The following is a 26024-nucleotide window of genomic DNA, read 5'->3' as shown; positions in this document are numbered from 1 at the left end:
GCTCAACGCGCAGGTGTGTCGAGGATGTGAGCTTTAGTTCGCATTTTTGCCACGGCTCAAAACATTTTGGCAGCACTATAGAAGTGTCACTTCTAGATGGCAATATAATAAATGGCTGTTAGTATTATCCTGTTTACTGTCTACTTCAGTCTGTTTTTTTTTTTTTTTTGAGTTTTTAATTTGTTTCTTTTCCAAGATATATTTCATCTTAACAAGTGGGCACAAAATGACTTCTCTCCGTCTTTGGTAGTTCGCGTGACAAAAAATTACCTAAGTAGTGCGAGGATTAATATTTAGTCCGTCTATTCATAGAACGTAAATTCTGAAAAAAAATAAATATAAGTTCCCTCGTTTTTGTTCAGCGTTTGTGTCTCTTCAAAGATTACATTCTCTGGTATATTCAAATCTTTCGTAGTCTCTGTTTATTCTTTGTGTGTGTGTGTGTGTGTGTGTGTGTGTGTGTGTGTGATTAGCTAAAAGACTTTGCTGTCAATCCAATATGATAATTGTATTCTTCTATTTTATTAAATAAATTATTACTTTAATTTGCTTGGCCTTTTATTATCAAAATAAATACAAATTACAAACAAATTACAAGTGTGCGACGAATCTCAAAATTACAAAAAAAAAACAAAAAAAAAAAATCTTAAATCAACGTCTACCAGTTAATGTTGAATAAATACTCCTCAAAGCAGATATAGGACCTTTAATTTTTGGTTGTTTCTTTGCTCTTTCTCCTTTGATCTCTATAATAAGACTCCCTCCCGTTCTAGTAGTATCTTCATGAACACCCCCTGTACCAGCTTTAAATTTGACTCCTAGAGGAACTGCAAGATCTGTTTTAATGCCACTTAAATCAGAACCTGATGGAACCAAATTTGCACTATCTTCTTGAGATCCTTTTTGCTGGAGTTTCATATTGAGACCTGCTTCTGAATTGAGCTCGGAACTCCCTTTGAAGTTAAGATTAGTACTGTCTCCTGATTCAATTTCAATGTTCGTTCCGGATCCGGATTTTCCGGTTTCCACTGATACCTCGGGCATTGCATCTGCATGCAACTCAGTCCCCGCAGAAGGTCGTTTACTTCTGCTTAGCGAAACTGCAACTTCCTTCTGATTACCTCTCGAAATTTCCTCTGTATTGTCCCTCTTTAACTGACTACTTAACTCTATAGCACCACCTGATGGTTCTGGTTGTTTTCCCGCCCTTGAAATTGTCAACGAGAGACTCTTCTGTCGTTCGGACGCAGATGGTACGTCGAAGAATATATTTTGTTTGTTAGCTAGTTTTTGGTTCATTTCGTTACCATTAGTATTCTTTTTATGCACATTTCTTGAACTACCAACTTCATCTGCATCTATGTTAAGTTCCAAATCTTGGTGCCTTGTGGACGGCTGCAAATTATATTTATTATGTCTCTCTCTTGATATAGACAATTTAGAACCAATTTCTGCATCTCTATCAAGCATTTCCTGCGAATTACTAGTTGGTTGTTTGGTAAATTTAAATTTAATTTTCGTACTCTCGTCACTGCTTTGTGCTTGTGGACTCACAGATGCACTTTTCAGTTTTATTTCAGTATTTCTGCTGGAGTCTTGCTTCGGAGCATTATTCATATATTTACTTCTTTCTTCTCTCTCTGGGAGGTTCATGACTGCATCCGCAAATTCTGGACCTTCTTCTTCTTTAGCTATCTCTTTGTTAGATTTTGGTTTTGTGCTTGTTTCGCGAGATATACCAACAACTATATTGGGCTTTTCTGCAGTTATACTTTGACGTAAGCTCCTTAGTTTATTAGGTAATTCTAGTAAAGGTCGTAACATATTTCTTAGTCCAGATTTGCGCTTAGTACTTTCTGTGCTAACAGCTTCCTTTTCGGTCTTTATATTAATGCCAATTTTTACATTAGGTTCTTCTGTTTCTCTTTCATTACTCGTTTTAATTGAACTTTCGCGTGATGTTTGAACTGATTGTGCTACATTAATTGTTACTTTACCTGGTTTTGACTGGGCCGTTTGGTCTTTGTCTTCCACAAGACGACCTACCTCAACACGAGCAGCTTCCTCGTCAGTGTCATCTGCTTGTTGTCTTTCCGTCCCACCTGCTTGAGGTAACTCAACGACTGCATCCGATTGGAGAGCATTTTCTTGATTTTGTCTTTCAAAATTGATTTGCTTGACAGAAATTTCTGTTTTCTTTTCTACTGGTCTTGGAGATTCATCAAGGTATTGATCACCTTTATTTTTGCTTGAAGTAAGTTCAAATGATGCATCTGGACTTGTATTCTTTGGTTCATACTGAGGTGGGTTCTCTTTCATGTTTAAATCTAACTGAACTCCAGGTCCTTTAAGTTTGTCTTTAATAAAGTTCTTGAAATTACTTCCTCCGTTAACATCAATTTTCAAAGGAAATTTAGAGAAAATTCTGCCCAGTAGGCCTTTTCTCTCTCTGTCATCTTCGCTTCTGAGTTCAACGTCGTATGCGGATGGAGTTGATTTCTTTGATACAGAAACTTCTACTGAGCCTGTGCTTTCCTTATTCTTTGATTGATCTGTTTCATCTACATGGTCAGAAAAACTCAGTTTCTGATCTACAGGTCTCGTATTTGCTTCGATATCCTTATAGTTAGCTTCGTGTCTTTCCGCTGTAATACTGAGTTGACTATTAGGTAAAGCAACAGGAACTTCACTTTCTTCAACGTTTTCTTTCTCAGGTTCCTCGTATTTCTGTTCATGTTTGGTATTCTGTCTTTTGATGGTAATATCAATGCGACTTGGCGAATCTTTCTCTACGCGTTCGTTTCTCACTTCTTCTAGTTGTATATTTCTTTGATTCTCATTTCTGTGTGTATTTCTTTCTTGCATGATATTCGATTCTGTGTTCCTTTCAAGTGACAATTGTATCTTCTTCTCTTGTTCGTCTGCATTTCTATCCCTTCCTATTCCAAATGTGTTTCCAACACGTTTTAAAATATTAGTGAAAAGGTTACCCTTCCTTCTACTCTCTTTATGGTTTCCAATTTCTATGTTTGCTTCTAATTTGTTTTTCTCCTTATCGTTCTGTATGTTGTCAACATCTTTATTCTCAGATACATCTTCAAATAACGTTTTCTCCTCACGTTCGTTATTCTTGCTATCTGGAATGGTTTCTACGATATTTTCTTCCTCTAGTTTATTGAATTCTCTTTCATATCCAAACCTCCTTCCTTTTGAATTCACTTTCTTACTATTATAACAGTTGAAGTCTATTAGTTTCTCAACAAGTTTTAATCTTTCATTAGTTGCGTCATCACTATTAGTACTATCATTATCGGAACACTTTTTATGAGTACCTTTTCTCAATCCAATAGAATCTTCACCTTCGTTAAATACCTCATCTGTACTAGTGGTACTTACTTCATTGTTTCGTTCTTGTTTACTCCTTTCAATATTCACGGTGACATCTATAAGTCTCTTTCTCTCACTCTCATCTTCTTCTGTAAGTTCTTCAGATTGAGGCGATAACTTTGTCAATATACTGGGAAATTTTATTTTGTCTTTTATTCCTTTTAGAAGTTTGAAAGGACTTTTTGGTAAGAAATTTTGAAATAAACTTTCCCTTTTATTAGCTACAATTTCAGTGTTGTCGTCTTCGTGTGAATTTTCCCTAACTGTAGTTGTTGGAGATACTTCTGAACTATGTAATCTAACTCCTCTAGGTTTTCCTGGTTTGGACTGTTTATTTATAGCTTCTGCTGCGGTTTGTCTCTGATCTTCTTCCTGATTATCACCCTGTTCAGGAGTAACATGGAAGGTTATACCTACGTTATTATCAACATTCGCAACGCCTCTCCTACTTGAAGCATCGTGCTCAACGGTGTCATGAGTTTTCGGGTTACTAAATGAAATTCCGAGAGATAACTGGCGATCTTGTTCCATGTTTCCTTGGTTTACAATCTCAGACATAGTCGATGCCTCTCTAGATACTTTGTTGGTAATTTGGCTCCTCATTTCACTTGTTGGTAACGTACTGTCACTAGTATCAACCTCGAATTTTTCTTCTACCGTTCTCACATGTTCCTTTGGTGCATCCTGGAACACTTCTTCAGTATTTTTATTTTCTCTTTTTGATAACGATATTTCCACAACACCAGTAGAGGAGCGTGATGGCGTAGCATCATCAAATTCACGTTCCTCAGTCTCGGTCCCCACATCAGTATCAGACTCAGAAATTGTCGTATATGAATCTCTTGGAGACTGTGATATGCCTAGTTTTGGTAATATGGGTAATTTGCGTGCCATACTGCCTATCATTTGCGGTATACGAAGCCCTAACCTTGGGATTCTCCCCAATACGCTTAACGTACTAGCTGTATTGGAATCTTGATTACTGCGACGACCTACTAGTGAACTAAATCTGTTCCTAATCCTCCCTAATAACGACGGTTTCCCTTGCATTTCTACAACCTCTTCGCCATTTGAATCAGTGTCTTGTAAATTATCGATAGAAGTTTCGTCTGTTTCACCATTATGTGTATCCCCACCTTCACACTTACCTACATCTGCCTCTATTAAGTTGATTAAATGTATTTCACACTCTTTTGATGATACAGGAATAATTATATATTTGGCACCCGAGGAATCAACAATTGTTTTGACACCATTTTTATACGATTTTTCCAATATGCTTGATGAAATGTCGTCAGGAAGATCATTGCGAATAATATTATTTTCTGTAACTGTCGAATCCACTGCTCCTCGGCGTTGTCTTCCTGTAGAGCGAACTGGATTATGATCTGCTTCTGTTTCCTTAACTTCTTCTTCTTCTTCTATCATTCGAGATGCAATCTTGTTGTTTTCGGCATGTTGTGACGCTTGACTTGAGTGTTGTGGTAAAGTTGTGTATTCCTCTCTTGTCGTAGATGTCTTTGGTTGCTGTGGATTTACTATAAAGAAAATATAGCAAAAAAGTTTAGTAGTGGCAGAAAATTTAGGAAGTGAGAGTACTCATATTTTCTATACTCATAAATTTACTAATATTTTCATTACATAACGAAATAGAAATAATTAGAATTAATATCTTGCGTTACCGGTATGAGTATGTGGGTGGTATTATCAATATGTCTCTTATTGTTTTCAGTATGTGTGTTACTGTTATCAGTATACGTGTCACTGTTATCATATATTTCAATGTTATCAGTATACGTGTCACTGTTATCATAATATATTTCACTGTTATCAGTATGTGAGTCACTGTTATCAGTATACGTGTCACTCTTATCATCATATCTTTCACTGTTATCAGTATACGTGTCACTGTTATCATATCTTTCACTGTTATCAGTATACGTGTCACTGTTATCACCATAAATTTCACTGTTATCAGGATATGCATCGTTATCATGATATGAAATATTTCAGTTTAACGTCCCACGTTATGTCCTCCAGGCTAAGGGACGATGATTAAAGTAAGTGAATGGTGATGAAAGAATTGGTGAAATGAGAACATGACAGGAAACGATAGTACCCCGAAAAACTCACGAACACGATGTTGTCCACCACAAACTTACTTGGTGGCTGGATATCGAACCAGGGACGCCACGCACTTGAGGTAATTATTCTACCACTAAGCCACCGTGCTCCCTCATTGTTATAAGTATGTGCGTTGTTGTTATTAGTATGAGCGTCATTGTTATCAGTATGTGTGTCAGTATTCTCAGTATGTGTATCACTGTTATCAGTGTATGTCACAGTTATCAGTATGTCTGTCATTGTTACCAGTATATGTGTTACTTTTATCCGAATGTATGCCATTGTTATTAGTATGTCTGTTACTGTTGTCAGTAGGTATGTCATTGTTATCACTATGTCACTCTTCTCAGTATGTGTCATTGTTATCAGTATGTCTGTCGCTGTTATCAGAATATGTGTCATTGTTAGCTCACTCTTATCAGTATGTGAGTCAGTTTTATCGGTATCTGTGTCAGTGTTATCAGTATGTTTGTCATTGTTATTAGGATGTCTATAGGTGTTATCAGTACGTATGTCATTGTTATCAGTATATGTCACTTTTACCAGTATGTGTCATTGTTAGCTAGCATTATGTCTGTTACTCTCATCAGTAGCTGTGTCACTGTTATCAGTATACATCATAGATATTATGTGTGCCATTGTTATCAGTATAAGTGTTACTGTTATCAGTATGTGTGTCAAAGTAAGAAGAAGACAAAAAACGTTTGATACAATCTGCTACTTAACACTGCACATTTTCGAATTTGATACAGTAAATAAATGAATAAATAAATAAGTTAAGCATAAAATTCTCATCCAGAAACAACAATATCAAGTACTACTTGCAAGGAATTATATAATATTCAACGAAGTAAAAAAAAAATAATTCAATTCTCTGAAAAATTACCTTCAAGCGTGCCATTTTGATTAGTTCATTGGTGTCTATTGATTGAAATGTGCCTTTTTTTAGCGTTATTTATTAAAGTCCGAGAATTAATCTTAATTTTAATTTATATCTCGTTAACCATATTCTGTAATGGCGTCTTATTAGTATCATAATGATAACCTTGATGAGGGTATAAGAGTGCGTGATTATCATACATCAAGTTTTAGGCTTATAGGAAAATTTTGGCTAGCTGGGGGCTCCGTCCTCCAGACCCCGACATTTGCTCGCTCGGCTTACGGCCTTGCATCCCTTAGGTATCAGCCTTTGCATCAAGAGTGAATTTTGTGCATTTGCTCTTGGATTATATTTCCTGAATTTGACAGAGCTGGGGGCTTTGCCCCCTGACCCTCACGTTTACTTGGCCCTCACACCTCTTAAATCCACAATTCTACCAAATGTCAAGTTTTTTCTTATTTCAACTATCTAAAAGATAAGATTTTGTATCCCAAGTAAACGCCCATTTAAATAATATGGGAATTTCTTCATCCCCAGTTTTAGACCCCTTAGAAACTAAAAATATTCACTTTTGACAATTTTCTGTAGGTTAGTCCTAGAAGCTACAATCATACCAAATGTAATCGTTCTAATCCTGCTGGAAGTGAATAAATATTTTGGGGTGTAGAAGATGTCCTATGTAAATAACGAGGGGAAGGAATTTTCAGTTCCCCATAAAACCACTCTACAATTGGAAATTTTTATTTTTAACGATTTATTTAGTTAACGCTAACAAAAACGTATAAGCATACCGAATTTCATATTTTTAATCCAATTTCAAGTACCTAAAATATGAAATTATATGTTCAAAAAGAGACCCATTTACATAACATGGGGAATTTCTTCATCTCTCCTTTACAACCCCTAAAAGTTAAAAATATTCACTTTTGGCAACTTTCCTGTCGGTTAGTCCCGAAAAGCTACAATCATTTCAAATTTAATCATTGTAGCTCTAAAGGAAGTGTTCAATAACTTGGGGGTGTAAAAGGTGTTGTACATAAATAATATGGGAAAGATTTCTCAGTTCCCCATTACACCACTCCACATTTGTAAATTTTTTATTTTTAGCGATTTACTTACTTAATGCTAACGAAAACGTACAAGCATACAGAATTTCAAGTTTTTATTACAATTCCAAGTACCTAAAACATGACATTATAGGTCGAGAAACACCCATTTAAATAACATGGAGAAATTCTTCATCCCTTCTTTAGATCCCCTAAGGCAATTTTCCTGTCGGTTAGTTCCGGAAATCTACAGTCATGCCAAAATTCAACTTTCCACGTGAACCAGAAGTACTCGTGATTTAAATCAGTCCATGTAGTTTTACATATATACATGTAGTTTTGTATATAGTCAGCATATATAGTATAGGAAAACATTTTTGTGGATTTTTTTGAAAACTATTCATGAGAATTTAAACCCACCCATATTCGTTTGCTTCAGCTTAAATAGATTTATTAATTGATATGTCTCTGATTTTTGGACACTTATCCTTCCATGATACATTAGTCCTATTGTCGAATTACTCTGGTACTATATTAAAAATTCTTGATGCTTTCCAATGATCCAATAAAATTTCCAACATGAATTTTGTCTCCTGAAAAACACTTCGGCCTGTTTCCCAAATAGATAATTAATGCGCACCATTGAACTCGGGAGGTAAATGTATCTTATACCTCAGTATGTAAAATTGAGATAGTCAAGATTACCAAAAAATTGTTGAATTTGGATGACCCTACCGAGGGTTCTTTGCCTCCGATATGCGACTTACATGTGCCATTGAGTCAGGGAAAATGTACATAGTACTTTAACGTGTTTGTGGTTCTCATATGAGTTTCAATGTTTCGTGAGGTAGGCCCCTTAATAACCCTCTGCTGGAAAACTAGGGGAAGCCAGACTTGTGGTTGAACTACCATATGCCGGGTAGCGGTAATACCGAGAGATCCGTACTTTGATATTTTGTCACGAAGGGGTATATGAGCTAGCCTTAATGCTCAGGTGTCAACACTGCAGTCACTGATGGTCTTCTAACAACTAAGGGAATCACCTCCACCAGTAGTCATAACTGGTAGAGATTCTGGCTTTGACCTCTCTTGAAATGGCTGTATTCATTACCGTACGGAGAGTGAAAAACCTATGTAAGTAATACCTGTTGTATACTAAAAATAAAAGGCCTAACACATTCTTTTATTTGGTTAAAACACCATCTGTTGTTTCCCCTTCTCGGACTGAAACGTGCCCTAGTGTCCACCTGACTCAATAATGATACCTGACACTTTTTTCTTATCTGCCCTTGATGGATGGTTAATATAATCATAACAGAAGTATCAATACTGAAACTAATTATGAATGTAACGACATAAAAGTATATAAGATAACATTAAATGTAACACAAATACATTACTACTGCAAAGTATAAATATAACAATATTAAAGTATATAGAAATAGACTACACCTACTATCTTTCTTCGATTTGTTCCAATACGTTATCCCACTGCTCATGAATCAACAGTCTACTTGTCCAATTTCTTAATTTATCACTTCTTTATTTCTTAATCCATCGTGCATCCTTCCATTTCCTTATTATTGTCCCATTCTCATTTTCCAGTGCTTGGACACTTTCCCAATCTATCTTATGACCCGTTTCCTTAAGGTTTCTCAGTACTCTCTCCTCAGCTTTATATTGTCTCCAACTTGTTTTTTCTTTCCTTAAGTTTTTACCTTGTTTTTTTAAAATGTATTTCATAATACAATCCTTAGACTCCACCATATACACTACACATTAGCTTCTTCATATATGTCTTTCATCCTTCTACTTTACGACTTCTTAAAAACGTCTAGAATTCTCTTTCCTCCTTTTTCCGTTTTTACTTCACCTCCTGTTAGTAAGCATTTCAGCATTTCCGTTTACTTTCCAGTGCTCTCTATCCAGTGTCATTTCTTTTCCACCTCAAATTCCTTTTACTCCCTTCTCTCACCTTTTTCTAACTTTCCTTAATTTCTCTTTGTGGTAACCGTTCCTCTCTAGTAAACAGTCTAATTTCTTTATATCCTTCTTCTTTCTCTCTCATTCACTATCAATTTCTTCTATTCTCCTTTCCATATTAAACACGAAGTTCCTTTTCGTGCTGGTATCTACATCACTAGTTTCATGGCAGTAAATTCCTATCGCACATTCTATTTTATACCATCTCTTATTAGTTATGTCCAGAAAATTTTCATCATTGATCTTTTTCAATTTTACTTTTAATTCTATCCCTTTCTCTTCATCTTCAATAATTACTACGAATTTTTCTAGTTGCATTCTCATTCCTTTCCATACTCCCACTTGTCTACGCATCTGTCACGAAAGGAACATCACTAGATTTTTTCTATCTTTTTCTACTACTTTCTGTTCCCACCTGTTCATTACCAGTTCTGACAGCACCAGACGACTTAACCTTGAACCTATATTTAACCCTTCTTTAATTTTAACCCTATACTTTCCTACTGTACAATAATTATTGTCCCATAATACCTGCAACACTTTTACCATTTTCTCTTTCTTCCAATCTCTTATTTTTCTCTTTTCATTTCTTCTTCTATGGCCTTCACCACGCAGTTCCTCTGAATACTGGGAAACATTGCCTTTACAGCAAGTAACAAACTAACTGTATGGCTTATGGAACCCGGAGATTCAATACAGCGTTCACAAAAGCACTTCACTGACTTCTATCCTTAGCCAATTAGATCCAGTTTCTACTTTGTATTCCTATTTCTGCGAGATCCATCTTAATGTCGTCCTCCTATCTGCGCCTAGGTCTTCCTAATGGTCGTTTTCCGGTTGGTACTCCAGTTAAGATTTTGAAAGCGTTCCTACTTTCTTCCATCCTGGCTACATTACATACACACCTGAGCCTCCTAGACTTGATCTTGGGTAAACCGTATAAATTATGTAGTTCCTCGTTATGAAGATTCCACCATTCCCCATTCCCGTTTCTCTTGGGTCCAAGTATTCGTCTCAGATCTTGTTCTCAAATACTTTCAATCTATGCTTTTCCTTTCGAGTAAGCGACCATGTTTCACAACCATACAGAACAACAGATTATCGTTTTATATATTTTAAGCTATAGATTTCTCAACAGAGTCCGCGAAGACAAGAGATTTTGAACTGAATAATAGCACGAATTCCCTGCTTTTAGTCGACATTTAATTTCTTCGTGAATATGGTTTTCGTCTGTTAATACTGATCCCAGGTATTTGAAAGTATCCACTTTATCAAAATTATTATTTAATATTTCAAGGCATTCATAATTTACCGTATTATTAATACAATTCTGACGAACTTCCATGCATTTAGTTTTCTCTGCATTTACTTCTTAACCTATGTCTCTGCAAGCGTTTAATAAGATCTCTGCATTTTTTTTCTATTGTTCTCCTCTCATAGCCTATTAAATTTACATCATCAGCATGTGGCATAACCTGGTGAATCCCATTCAACTCTAGCCCCTGGTTGCTATCTTTGGTTTTCCTTATAGTGTATTTAAGGAAAAAAGTTGAATAATAATGGCGATAACGCATCTCCTTGTTTCAGGCTATGTCGACGTGAAAGCTCGTGGACAAAAATTTTCGTACCCGGACTTTACTTTGGGATTCAATTAAACATTTCTTAATTAATCTAATGAGCTTTTTCAGTATTTTAAATTCGGTAAGAATGTTGTACAATGCATGTCTCCTAACCGAGACGTAATCCTTTCTAAAATCAATAAATAGTTGATGTACTGGGATATTGTATTCCCACTTCTTTTCGAGAATTTAGCGAACGGTAAATGTTTGATCGATTTCGTCTAAATCCGTACTGATAATCTCCAATAATTTCATCTGCGTATGGGGTCAATCTTGCTTATAGAACATTTGAAAGTATTTTATAAGATGTTGACAGAAGAAAAGTGCCTCAATAATTATTATAGTTACTTTTGTCGCCTTTCTTGTGAACTGGTACAATGATTGATTCTTCCCACTTTTGTGGCAATTCTTCCTTGTTTCAGATAAGAAGAATGAGTTTGCGTATCTTTTCCACAATTTTTCGCCTCCAACTAAAATTAAAACTCAGCCGCAAATTCGTCTGCACCCGGATATTTGTGTTTCTTTAATTTCTTTATAGCGATTTCTACTTCTATGGGGTTAGGTTCTGGGATATATGGTTCTGTGGTGTGTATTTCTCTTTCTCGATGAACATAAGTTTTTGGCTGCGTGTTAAGCAATTCATCAATGAAATCTTTCCATCTATTTAAGATGTTATCTGTATGAGAGAGAACTGTTTCGTGAGCTTTCTTTAATATATAGGCACGATGTTGATAGTCCTTCTTAAATTCGTTGATCCCCTTATACATGTCCCGATGAAGTTTTACTATTATCTTCAAGTTCATTAATTTTAGTTTTCGAAAAGTCGCGTTTCTTTGTTCTGAAAGTTTTGGTAGTATCCCGCCTTATGTCTACGAAATTTTTTGTCGCTATTTGATTCGGTTTCTGTAGCCAACGTAATTTTGCCTGTTTTCTCTTCTCTGCTAGTTTAATACATTCCTCGTCGAACAATGGTTTGTTCCTATTATTTCCGCGTGTCCTAATTTTTCCTTTACATCAACAGCAAACATAAATGTCTTCTCCCTCTGATTCCCTAATTGTTCTATCTTTCTTTTTACGTCTTCTGTATTCTTCACTCTGTGCCTGTCTTGGCCTATCTCTGTCCCTTTTGCTATTTTACTTAATTCTTCTTGTAACAGTTCCAAATTGATCACCCTTCAGTCCAATACTGATCTTAGCTTTATCTCTTGCGTATGAATCTTCGGAAAGCCCTCTGGGTATCTGCCTTCTTCCTTCACCCACTTCTTAAAGTCTGTTCTTCTTTTATTTTCAGCCACCTATATTTGAGTATCTCAATTTCATCTTTCTTCTATCACCTCGTATGTCCTATCACCTAGATCAAGCAATTTTCTTTTACACCAGTCTTTCTTCGTTACTAGCATTGCACCTCCTTTGTCTGCTTGTTCAATTACCACAGCTTTTTTCTTCTCAGAATTTTAAAGACTTTTTCCTTCACATTTCAAAGTTCCACTTCTTAAGTGTGCTCTTAGTCTGACTATCGCCACCGCTCTCCTTCTTATTCTTTCTCTTTCTTCTTTATCATCCAGGTCTACAATAGTTTCATCTACTGAATACACTACGTCCTTCACCTACCTTCTCTTCTTTCACTTCAAACTTGTAACACAAGTGGGGGGCGCGGTGGCTCAGTGGTAGAGCGTTCACCTCCGGTGCTTGGGGTCCCTGGTTCGATCCCAGCTCGCACCATGTGGACTTTGTGGTGAACAAACACCTGCTCGTGGGTTTTCTCGGGGTTCTTCCGTTTCCTCCCACTTCCTTCATTCCACCCTTTTACTCATTTCTCATTCTCACCGTCTCCTTTAGGCTAACCGGCATAACCATGGGACGTTAAACTTAAAGATTTCATTTCATTTTTTGTAACACAAGTTTAGGAATTTACTTTCTTCCTCTGTGAGTTTCACCGTTCCTACTCTCTACCACTCTCTTCTCTTCTTCCTTCTTTCCTCTTTCTCCCAACCAGTTCTTCTACTTTGTTTTTAAAATTAATAATTGATAGTGATTAAGAAGGGCTTCGGATGTGTGATGTAAGAAACTGTTGAGTAATTTGAAAAAAAGAGCTGGTATGGAACATAAGAAAGACAACCAAGGAGATTAAAATGAGTGAGGAACTGACAAAGGAAAAGATTGTGGAACTGGCCAGATTGTATATAAGCTGTCAAAATTGGATATTTCTCTCATAATGTGTTTGAGGAAGGCTGTGTTACATAGCCGAAACTGTAACACTAATATATAATCTTAAAATGTATAAACTGCTTTGGTCAGTTGGAGTTTTATTAGTAATGGTAAAGGAAATGTAATTTGAGATAATGGACAGAATGGTTCATAATAAAAACTTTAGAGAGGAAGTTAGAAGAATGGGAAAATGGTTTTAGAGGAGAGAAGAAGCAAAGTTTCAAGTTTTCAATCCTTTCGTTTCGTTTCGACCTTCATAAATATCCCTATTAAAATATCCCAATTTACTTATACAAAATATTTTTCTAAAACTATGGGTACTTTATACATTAATATTATATTAAGACTTTCACAGATGTCCCTAAATATACGAGTAACGTGTCTTGTGCATTTTCTGTCATAAATTCAAACTGTTATTAACGAATTTTCTATTTTGTTTTGGCACTTTCTACATATAGCTGCTCTGGAAGCCCCGGTTCTCATCAGAGATAGTATAATATTATAAATTAAATTTTATGTGTGAGTTTTCACATCAAACAATAGTATCTATAATTAGATAGTATCTGATCTTGAAAACAATGTGCTATATCTTCCGTAAAAGTTGCAACCTCGTTCCCAAGAGATAAATAACAATATTTTTATTTTCCTGAACTCAGAGTTAAAAGATCAAATGTATCAAAGTCCAACATGTATTATTTTCGTTTCTTCTCATTAAACTAGATAATCAGAAGTCCTCATTCCTACAAAGTCCTTGGTGGCAATCCCTCAAATGTATGATTCTACTCCGAAATTTATATTTCTCCACAATTTATCATGCTACCCCAAATTTAAAATTCCCCATATTTATCATTCTACGGTAAAATTTAAGAATTCACCCGTATTTACCATACTATCCCAAAATTTACAATTCACCAAATTTACCATTCTAATCCAAAATGTAGAATTCTCCAAATTTTCCATTCTAATCTAAATATTTACAATTTTCCAAGTTTAGCATTCTATCCCAAAATTTACAATTCACAAATTTACCATTCTAACCCAAAATATACAATTCCCCCAAACCTGCCAATCTATAACAAAATTTACAATTCTCCCAAATGTACAATTATGCCCCAAAATTTACAATTCCCCAAATTTACCAATCTACCGCAAAATTTAGTATTCCCCATATTTACCATTCCACCCCAAAATGTATAATTCCCCAAATTTATCATTCTAACTCAAAATTTACAAGTCCCCAAATTTACGATTCTATCACAAAATTTATAATTCCTCATGTTTACCATTCTATCTCAAAATTTACAATTTCCCAATTTTTACATTGTACCCAAAATTTACAACTACCCCAAATTTATCACTCTCCTCTCCCGCCGAAGCATAAAAGTAGTAGAGGAGAACCCTGTGAAACAAACAAAGGAAGAAAGGACACTGCATGAAAATTTACTGTTTAATCACTTTCTTTTTGCTGAAATAGGTCATTACCATTAGTTCAAAAATTAATTACTAATAAAACCGACATTTTTAAAATATTGCACAAATCACATTAACTTATGTTTGCAGAAAAAACGAGAAATTTCGGGCCTTATGAAGAATCATTTTGATATATGATTAGCACCGTACTAAGGGTTTGACTAGTCATCAGGAGTGTATTCTGAATCTCTGATTAGCAAGTAGTAGTTGACTAAGTTAATCACATATAACTAATTAGTTTACAGTAGATGGCACCCTGGTTTAGCCACAATAAAGACATTATAAGAATACAAAGGATATTAAAAACCTGTTTTTCTTTCTTTCCTTTCACCTCATCGGGTGAGTTATCTATGAAGCAGGTCTCTAGCTAAGTCCTCTACAATAGCAGAACTTTTTCTTAAAGTGAACAGTGAGAAGAAAATTTCCAGTTTTCTGATTGATACATACAACTGATCGATAAATTATCTTTCCTTATAATTACAACATAATTATTATATTATCGCTAATAGACTATTGATTGACCTCTACTTATTCCTTCCATAAACATATCTCTCAGAAATCATTAAATTCATTAGAATCCGTTTTCATAGCTATTTATAAGTTATTGTGACGTCAAACTACAAAGAAAACATTTCGAATTTCGTATTTCATACATTTTTATTTCTACAGACTATTCATGCGCACGTCTAGATTTTGGTAGTTGCCACATTTATTTTGCTCACTCGATGTATTGGGGTTATATTAATTAATCATACTCAAATCAACTTATTAGCTGAACTCCAAGCAGACTATGAATAACAAAAAGTACACCCTTCTTAGTACATAACTAATACGACATTAACTAAGAGGGTGACTAACGCTTCATTAACAAATTCTCTCTAAGTACTACCCTTCAAGTTTTGAAGATTTTTTTTTTTAGGACGGCGACACATGATGTAAATCCGGGTTTATCCTGACTAAAATGGGTCGTCTGGGAGCTCTATGCATGAAATGTCTTTACATTTTACTATGGGCAGGTGGCAGTCTTAGAAACGAACCCGGAACCACGTGCACCAAATGAGCGCCGTTAAGCACTAGACGAGCGGGAAGGGCATGAGGAATGGGGCTGCAGACCATCAAGATTTTGATACATAACTACGAGGGTCATTCGGAAAGTAAAGAACGTTTTGCGCTAGCGCGTGCGCGTGTTCCCCCACCCCCGCTGCCGCTGGGTTATTGACCTGGGCATGCTTTAGCCTCAGTCTGGCACCAGCTGCGATCCGCTACGGTCCGTTATTGCTTCGCTGTGCGACTGTAAAATGTGCGATACAATTACTGATCCCGCCAAGTGTGAGGTTCGTAGTGTGATAAGATTTTTGAATGCAAGAAAAGTGCGTCCGATAGAAATTTATAGACAAATCACTGAGGTGTATGGAAGTGTAATGAATGAAGCATCAGTTCGTAAGTGGTGCATTATGTTTAATGACGGACGGACGAATGTGTACGATGAGGAACGCTCGGGCCGGCCTTCTGTTGTGACTGACTAACTCAAAGGAAGAATTTAGCGGAAAATTCAAGAGGATAGGCGATTCACTATTGATGGGCTGCACAAATTCTTTCCCAGTGACTTCCACCTATTCCCAAAGTTGAAAGACTTTTTGGGTGGAAGCCACTACGGCAGTGATGATGAACTTAAGGAAGCTGTTAGTGATTGGTACAACAGTTTGGCGGCAATTGTGTATGCCAAAGGCATAGAAAAACTTGTACCACGGTATGACAAGTGTTTAAATTTACACGGCGACTATGTCGAAAAGTAACTTAAGTATCACATAGTGTGTAACACAAATTTCGCCTTTGTATATCAGTTATTAAAGTGTTTATACAAAAACGTTCTTTACTTTCCGAATGACCCTCGTAAGATGGATAATGGTTTTAAAAAATCAGGAAGCGATTAAAAACTTATTTTTAAAAAATATATATATATAAATAAACTCACCTTCTTTCGGTGGCACTTTTAAAAGTCGGAGCCCTACAGCGTTATCATCGAAATAAGTAAATCCAACAGCTAAATTAATCTGAGAGAAAAGAAGAACGAAAAAAACAATTAATAACATTCTTAGTAAATTAAGCACAGAAAAATCTTTAATTAAACTTATAGTAATTCTTACTGTACTAGCAGAGACAACTTGCAAACCGCTTGCTGTAAGCTTGCATTGGAAGTCAGCAAGCTTGCGTCCGGCTTGATTGGAAAGCGTGCAAGCATGCTGCAAGCTGGATTCCAAACCTTGCATTCAGTGTTCCACTTAAGCTTGATGCAAGCGTTTTACAAGTCAAGGCAACTCAATATCTAATGAACGACCAGTAATGCTATGACGCTCTGCGAAGGGTCTAAAAGCACAGCTTGCTAATACAACAAAAGGCAGATTGTATGAAACCATCGGTTTCAATTGCAAGCGTACAAAACCAAGAGCCAAGCACACGCCAACTAGCCGAAAGCTTTCTAGCTACTGGTGTAGTAGTGAGCGACATGTTTAGATTTGAGTGATCACCAATGTTTTAATTGGATCTTGTATGATTCTCTTTTTAGTAGAGTTGGAGTGCATTAGGGTTGCCTACGAATTGAAGCTGTTTCTTTGGTTCGTTGAACTGGAATTTAGCATCCTTTTCAACTGCGAGTCTAAACCAGACGTGGACCTATAGCTCAGCTTGGAAATCGAACCGCATGAACTCTTACCGAGAATCTCACCTGCGTCTCTCTCTCATTGAGGACGTGTACGCTAACTATATGGTCATGAGGGAGCTTACGACGCTGTTCGTTGTCAATAAGATTTCGCGAAAGTTCTTTCTTGTCTCGAAAATTCATAAATTTCTATTGAGAGAGCTCCGTATCGTCTTATCTTTCGTCAGGAATAATCATTCTCCTCTCCTGACTCTGTGATTGCAGCGCAGCGTCAATTTATTGTCTATTTGGTGCTGGCCGCTCATTGAGCGAAGACAGGACAGGCAAGTCGAGGAGCCAGAGCCAGGAAAAGATCCGGAGAGCGAAATGCACTAGTATTTGAACAATGTATCTGAATTACATCGTTGGATGTGTCTTTATCTAGCGCAAGGTCGAGTGAATATGTGGTATGGTATTTTATTGTATTGCTAAAAGTACTTTTACTAAAGTAAGTTCAGCTGTCCTGTCCTTTAGGTCAATGTGGGCCGGCCTTGAAGAAAACCCACACGGATGAGCTCCAGATGAAAAAAAAATATTGTTATAGGTACGAACCTCTAAAAACAATGCTTTCATAAAATACACCAAGGAGAATTTTGTGTGGGGAGGGAGGTGAAAGGGTAAAATGAAGAATAGGAACTAACACTACTAGCACTGGGAGCTTTTTTTCTAAGGTTGAAGCTAAATATTTTATGAAATTAGTGAAATAACTCCATTGCGCAAAATGTTTTTAATCTTATTTCAAATTCTTCATTTTACTTCAACAATATACGTGTTTAAATTATCTCTTTTAATGGTGCATTTGTGGTGGACAGAGCATCGTCCGTAGTTATTTTTTTTTTCAAAGTACTCAAGTTTCTTCGCACATTCTAATTTCGTCAATTTTTTCATTTTTATTCACTTGGCTCAGTCATCGTCTCCCTTAGTCTAAAGAGCATAATCGTGGAACTTAAAACGGAAGGATTTCATTTCATTTTTAATCGTGCATTCTCTAACTTTTGTTTACTAGGACATAACACGAAATTATCCCATCGAAAACATTGTTTGCGCATTTCTTAATGAATGCATTGTTTCTAAAGGATTTTTACCCTTATTACCAGCTTTTTAGTATTTATTTAATAACATGCAAGCTTTTCTTTTACTACTAACTTTCTTAACTTCAAAATACTATATGATTTAAATGTTTGATCTTACATATTTCAACTTCTAAGAATTTGTTGCGAAACATATAACACTTTATTCAAAATTTTAGAAAAGGATTTTCAAATGTATATAAAAAACTTTAAAAAAATATGAACTAATTTCAAAAAAAGGCATGAAAAAATAAAAGCACTAAAAACAGCTAATAATAACAATAATAATAATAATAATAATAATAATAATAATAAAACGCTTGAAAGTAGAAAATAATTTATTACTATTAGGGTAAGAACCCCAAACATGAGACCCTAAAAGTTAGGATGCTATATACTGGTTAATTTAGCATAAACAAATACTGTTGTTATTTTAATGTATTTTGTAGAGTGCTTAATTTACGAGACAAGCTATTGGAATATAAAAAGATATATAATGATATAAAATTATTGAAAAATGTGACTAAAGTTACTATACTGCCATTTTTATGACGGTTACCTACTAAGAGACCCAGACCTTTTGTGTAATATTAAAAGAGTTTTTCTATCAGTTCACCATTCAACACTGTTTTTAAGCCAAATCCTATGATGGCACAAACATTTAAAACGTTACATTTTCAATCTACCTCATTTTCTTCAGTGTTATTGTACTGTGAATATACACAGTGTAAAAAATTTTACACTTTTTGTACGCATAAACTGCAACGAGTTTTGGTCACTTCTTTTAATCTGAAATGTGCACCAAACGAGTAAAAATGTATCCAAATTACTGTTCAATGGCAGCGAAATTACTGGTTCTATGCACAGGACTAGGTTACTTCTCGTTGGTAAGGACTTACCAGGACGATTTTGGAACATCATTTGCATCAAAAGAAAGGAAAAAACTAGCTTCCACCATTGGTTTCTTATTAGGAATACGTACTTGCATTTAGTTAAGATTTAGTTTTAGCAACTAGAAACAAGTTTTGAAAATGTTTGCATCCTAAAAAATATGAATATTCTTCCAACAATTGAAGTTCTTTTTTCCTTGTTTGATGAACAAATAGCGTTCACACATTGTTTGTATTTTGTTACATAAAACAGTAAGTAAAGATAAAGAACGTTTTAATGTACAACATAACTGTCACAATAAGGAACCATTCATGAATACTGTATCAACACCAAATATTTAGACAGAGACTTCTTTCTAAATACAGAAATGTGAATACAAACGAGCTCCTAATATAGGACCCAATATTACTATGTGGGTCGCATTATGAGACCGGTCTCATATACTGAACCAGTTAAGGGTTTCATAATAACACATTCGATCGATTAACAAATGACTAACGCCATCTCAAATATAAATGTAAGAAAACCGGTAGCTCATTACATGTTGCAATACGCATATTCACTGGTATAAAAGAAAGTAAAGACGGAATGAATATGAACTTCCCTTCTTAATTTTGAGCGCTTGATGTGTGCACGTTAAAATAACTTTGTACGGACATAATTTCTTCCAGTGTCCGCTATACTAACAACTCTCCATACAACGAGTTCATGTGACTTCTGGTACTGTGGTGGGCTATTTTCTTTTGTTTTAGGTCGATTCCATTAGATTGCAACTCTTGCTTCACAAAATAGGTAGGGGTTTCAATTTAGGTGCCTATCCTCACATTTGGGGTTTTACCCTACCTACGATATAAAAAAATTTCTGAAGTTGTGCCAAGCCGTACAAATTATCGTCTAATATAAAATTATTTCGAAGGTAATTTTATGGGTCATTAGTATCACCAATAGTTCTGGAGATAGTCTAATCGTTAGTCGATATACGTGTAAACATACAGGTCAAACTGGTCAAACTCAGTAGTTCGTAGGTTTCCTTAATAAAAATTCCCTCGACAGATACAAAAAATATTGCCTTTTCTTATCAAATTGTCCTTAGTGTGTTGAGTATCTAATACCTATGTCAGAAGTTGTGTACTAATATTAATTTAGTTATATTAAAGGAAGTGCCAACTACATTTGTTTTGTTCATATACTTCTTTTTACTTTTTCCTTCACTTTTTTTTACAAAAAAATATATACAAATACAGTAAGCTAACAATGGTTGCAAATTATGCTACTTTGAACACACACAGATTGTTGTTATTGTATTGGTTTGTTTCTGAAGAACAAAGAAAAATTAAGCATTTATATTGGTCAATCAGTCACAGTGAAAATTGATACATATGAAAATTCAACTATCGTGCTGGTTAGGCTTAATTTGTACCATGGACAATAACCAAATAATATATCTCTAATTACAATTCAATCTTTGATCATATGACACGTTTATTATTACCAATAACACTTCTACAATCACTAACGCTCTCTTAAATTGAGGATCACTTATTTCGTTATCTTATCATAAATTGCTCAGCTCCTAACACCTTAACTTATTAGCCATTACAGTTTGCATTATCCATAAACAACATGCTAACATAGTTCTTCTTCTTTTAAACATTACATACTTGGCGTTAAAACCTAAGTTCCTTGTTGCCAACCATTTCATTTCCCTACAACATTCTCCTCCTTTCTTTTCTTTTTTCTCTCCTTCCCTCACTTATCAAGCCTTCACCAAGCATCCTTCTTCTTTTTACATTTCTTAAGTTTGTTACGTAGAGCTGAATGTCCGAGATCTCTTCTGTTATGTACTTCGTCACCAGTTATTGTTTCTTCTGACGGTGGAAGCAGTTTAATCGTAGCGGCACGTTTCTGAGTTGTTTTCACATCTCTTGATTTGAATCTTTCTTCCCGATTAGCAATGTTTAACTTCTTTTCATGATCCTTCCAAGCATTATCTTCTGTCTGTAATTGACGTAGTTGAGGTTGTACAAAACTTTCTTCATTCAGATTGTTTATAGTAGCACTGGTCTGATCATTTTCTTTGGATTCTATAGATTGAGCACTTATTCGAACGTATGTCGGTGGAGTTCGTTTTGGTTTCTTTTGCACTTCAATTGGTGTGTTAAACTGGAGTGAATGGATTCCAATAACTCTCTTCTCAGAAATTTCTTTTGTGTCAACCTGCACTTTCGCCTCCTTCAGATTATTCTTTACATGAAATTGTGCTTCTGTACAGTATGGAGCATTCTTACAAACTTTCGATGGTAAGTTTGGAACTTGATGTGAATTCTGAATGAATAAACATACATACGCAAAATGTCCCGGCTGTTGACATTTGAAGCATAATTTATTTGCTGCAGGACACGCATCATCAGCATGGCTTAATAAGCAAAATTTACAACGCTTAGCTGATACGTATGATTTTTGGTAACATCTGAAACATTCATATGGTTGTGCCTTCTGATTTACGATGATTGTTTTAAGGTAGCATACATCTCTAACCAAATATCGAATTAAGAGGTCACGTTTTCTAAGCTCCGACATCCAACGATTTTCCACGTAATTCTGTGGCCGTTCTGTTTTAAAACTTCCTTCTTCCGAATTACACTGCATTTTCACTTGCCTTTGTAGGTTCCAATTACCTCGTCGCCAAATTGATACATATGAAAATTCAACTATCGTGCTGGTTAGGCTTAATTTGTACCATGGACAATAACCAAATAATATATCTCTAATTACAATTCAATCTTTGATCATATGACACGTTTATTATTACCAATAACACTTCTACAATCACTAACGCTCTCTTAAATTGAGGATCACTTATTTCGTTATCTTATCATAAATTGCTCAGCTCCTAACACCTTAACTTATTAGCCATTACAGTTTGCATTATCCATAAACAACATGCTAACATAGTTCTTCTTCTTTTAAACATTACATACTTGGCGTTAAAACCTAAGTTCCTTGTTGCCAACCATTTCATTTCCCTACAAAAATTTCCCTTGATTTTCATGTTTTATCGAAAAATTCCCTTTTTGCTAAATTTACCTAGGGAAATTTCTCTGAAACTACGAACACTGCCGTCACTTGCTCTAAGTAGATGAAAGTGTATGATATTTAAGTTCCAAGATTTGACATTAACACACAGAAAAGTAACATAATAAAATGTTGTAAAAAAAGAAATCGCCCATTAAGTATAGCACTGATGTCAAATAATCCAAGAAAGAGAGACATTCATTACGACAATATTTCTTTACGTAGATACATTCCAATATCAGCATGCTCACTAGTATCCATTGTGTATCCATTGTAATGTTTCCTTTAACAATATCTAAAAGCTAAATCTTTAAACATAGTTTCGAGGTACATCAGGAAATATCAGGTACTATTTGTATTAGATAATAACTACGAATGACTGAAGAATCAACGGATCGAGTCAGGAGCGCACCTGCTGTAGTGGTCCAACGATTCCGCAAACCTTGTAACTCTACAGACATTTCTACATTCTCTTAAGAAAACTCTGGTTGATATAGAAGACAAATTTTCGATGTACCGTAATAATTGATCTTCCACCACACCTGAATACGTATTTCTTATGAAAACCATTTAGTTTTACTAGTTTTGCTGAGAATATAGGAAGCAGTACTTTAAAATTACTTACCGGTTTATTCAGTGTAGAAAGTACCAGTTCAATACTACCTAGGCATAGTGACTAATACTGGTCGACCAACCCTAAATTCGGACACCTCAACATACATTTCTGAGTGCGGACCTGGATCAAGTTCGCGTTTGTACACTGTTCCGACTCACTGTCCTCAATGGGATATACATTCGTGCAAGCTCGCGCTTACTAACGTCACTGAGGCTTGAGCTCGCTATGACCCCGGCTCGAACTCTGTATCCATGTATAGGAATCGTGCTCTTATATGAAGCTCAAACTCGATAAAGCTCGAGCTGGGCTAGCGAATAAGAATATGACTGTCCAGTTCTAACACCGAAGACACTGTCCCAATCTTAAGAAACGTAAACAGAAACACTAGTATGATAGGAAGTTCGTTTTTTCCATTTTGTATTCCTCTTTCAGCATTAGTGTTGTATTAAACATAGACGCACAGTTTAACATATTTAACATAGAATATGCACTGAGTCAGTAACCATAAAAGCCATAAACACTTCAGTAGAAATCGTTAATCTAAAAAATACATTAAATAATTAAGAAAGTACTGAAATTAGATCTATTATTAAGAATACTACCAAATGAGTTTCAAATGTTAAGTATAGAATAATTTGACCACACGTTTATGGCAACTGAGAAATTTAGCTTTTTTTGTGGAAACGAATGCTTTATCCAACTAAGATCTATAATGTTCAAAACTAGTAATCGACACTAAAAGAAACAGTAACCAATTATAATTGTTTAGCATAAACTATTGTCTCGAAGTAATTAAACACAAGGACAAAAAAAAGTAATGTGAAGATTATTTTCTCCATCACCAAAAATCATACAACCAAAATGAATGTTCACAAACCTGTACAATTGTTAGGGAAAGACGTAGAATATTTTCTGGTTTCATCTTTGATTGAAGTGTCCCATGAACTGCTTGGATAAAATCTAAAACATTACGTCGTGTTAGAACCCACAAAACACACAATAAGGTTCAAAAAGTAAACGAACAATATTCTTCAGGAAAAATCAGACAGAAAGAAGAATATGTGATTTCATCTTGAGAGGTAAAGAATAGAACTACCAATGAAATTTAATTGTTCGGAAAAAAATTGACCAATAGAAAAGAACAAAGACGTTTTCACAGAAAAGGTTTAATTTACAAAAATTACGTCTCCGCTTTTTCTTCTTATCGCGGCCCCTTTTATTCAATTTGTCTTGTAAGGTTAGTTACAGCTGGTTTTTTTTTTTTTTTTCGCTACTCAATGGAATACCCGACCTTTTTTTTTCATTTTTATTAGCGTTGCACATTTACCCGTTCAGACAAATGTAATTCGTTTTAAAGTGTGTCAGAGTATTCTTCATTTGTGGTTTAAGTCCATGACATAACTGGCAAAGAGAACATGCCTCCATCTTGATGGTCTATGTAACACTGATTTTATTTGACTTTGTCAAAGGGTACTGGTATTCACTTGTTGGTGTTTTCCTTTTTAATTACGCGATGCAACAATGATGGACAGATAATGTATACAATTGGAAGTGAATCACAATTCCAGCCATAAAAAATGGAGAATTGGGAAAATGTTATGTTTATTTGACTTTATGAGATTCTTCAATAGTTCTTTAAAAACATAACACAGAACGGAAGGTTCTAAAAGTAAAATTTCTGGAATTAAGTTGATACTAATTGAAATAGTTTGCATTAGATTATAAGGAGCAACGGAGAAGAGCTTTTCTCTAGAAAAAAAAAGTATATTAAGTTTACTTATGCAGGAATAATTGCCTCTCGACATTGGATCTATACAAAAAAAAATGTACTTTTACCTAAGTTTGAACTCACAACCATGTGCATCTAAGCCACGGGGTTCAAATTACATTAATAGGCAACGAATATCCGACTGGAAAACAACAAAGGTTTTAAACTAATGTGCTGACAACCAAGGGCGCCCATGTTGTGGTTTCCAAGGGGGGGGCAAGTATAAGCGACGTTTCAAAAATAGTTTCAAATTTTGCTGTAACTAATATAAAAATTCTATTGGATTTTCGATATTCTTAAGTACAAATTCCTCTGGGGGGCGAGCGCCCCACCTTGCCCCCTTGATGGGTGCCCTTGCTGACAATGTATCCTCCAATTATATGCCGTTTAGTCACAGCGGTGGCTCAATTGAAGTAATTTTTTTTATAATATTACCACTAGTTATTATTTGAAAGCCTACGACCTGCTGTAGGTTATAATAAACATCTTGGACCTTATGCAGAGTCGTTCCGACGTGTGATTAGTTCCATACTAAAGAGTTTGACTAACATATGTTTCTTGCAGTAGTCAGGACTTTAGTATGAAGCTAATCATATGTCGAAACAACTCTGCATAGAGCCCGTTTAGTATAAGCTCAGATTCACTGCATTTAATAATTTTATTTATTTATTTATTTCTGAGCTTGCTTACCTATGACCTGAAATACCATATTATATTTGTTAAATAATTCAAGGCCTTTTACACAACATTGTATTGATTTGAAACATTGAGCAGCAAACAATAGCACAGGTAGTGCAGGCAGGCAAGAGATACATCTCTCAGACAAAGAGATTCAGTTTTAAGTATTATAACTATTATTACACTTCCTGAGGAACAATTGTTTTATAAAGTATTGATCAAATCAAAATTTCATTCCTGTAGTTAGGCAATTCAAAATAATAATTATTAGTCTAGGTTGGGTTCAAGTTAATATTTATTGTTATACAGAGTATCTTATATAAGTGGAACGTTAAGTATGTGATTTCAGCAGGGATATATATTGCAATGTCTTTGAGGTAGAGTAAATAACGGTCCAGGTGTTTTCCCCTTCACCAATGTTATTACAAATTTTAAATACAGATATCTTTGAATTTTACAAAGTATAATTTAATTATGTCTTCCTTTAAGTGTCCAAGATGAAGAAGAAAGG

General features: G+C 35.2%; 1 protein-coding gene across 1 annotated transcript; it reads right to left on the bottom strand.

Moving 5' to 3' along the window:
• Positions 1-608: 608 nt before the first annotated feature.
• On the bottom strand, positions 609-24050 carry LOC145683280 (uncharacterized). The gene is made up of 3 exons (XM_081754646.1): positions 23945-24050; positions 16693-16771; positions 609-4925 (listed from the first exon to the last, which is right to left on the bottom strand). Exons 1-3 carry the CDS (start codon positions 23987-23989, stop codon positions 652-654), a joined length of 4398 nt encoding a protein of 1465 aa, XP_081610772.1. The 5' UTR covers positions 23990-24050; the 3' UTR covers positions 609-651.
• Between the last annotated feature and the right edge of the window lie 1974 nt (positions 24051-26024).

The sequence above is a fragment of the Thermobia domestica genome, chromosome 4, assembly GCF_964235325.1.
Source record: "Thermobia domestica chromosome 4, izTheDome1.hap1.1, whole genome shotgun sequence".
Taxonomy (NCBI): Eukaryota; Metazoa; Arthropoda; class Insecta; order Zygentoma; family Lepismatidae; genus Thermobia; species Thermobia domestica.
Note: the sequence above shows the minus strand (reverse complement) of the source record. Positions and strands in the feature narration are given on the sequence as shown.

What these genes read in the sequence shown, in the direction of transcription:
- LOC145683280 (XM_081754646.1), bottom strand. Translation starts at nt 23,989, where the DNA reads ATGAAACCAGAAAATATTCTACGTCTTTCCCTAACAATTGTACAG. An exon ending in TTTCCCTAACAATTGTACAG is followed by an intron (nt 16,772 to 23,944) that starts GTTTGTGAACAT and finishes CTTTTCTCTCAG; the next exon opens with ATTAATTTAGCTGTTGGATT. An exon ending in AAAAGTGCCACCGAAAGAAG is followed by an intron (nt 4,926 to 16,692) that starts GTGAGTTTATTT and finishes TTTTCTTTATAG; the next exon opens with TAAATCCACAGCAACCAAAG.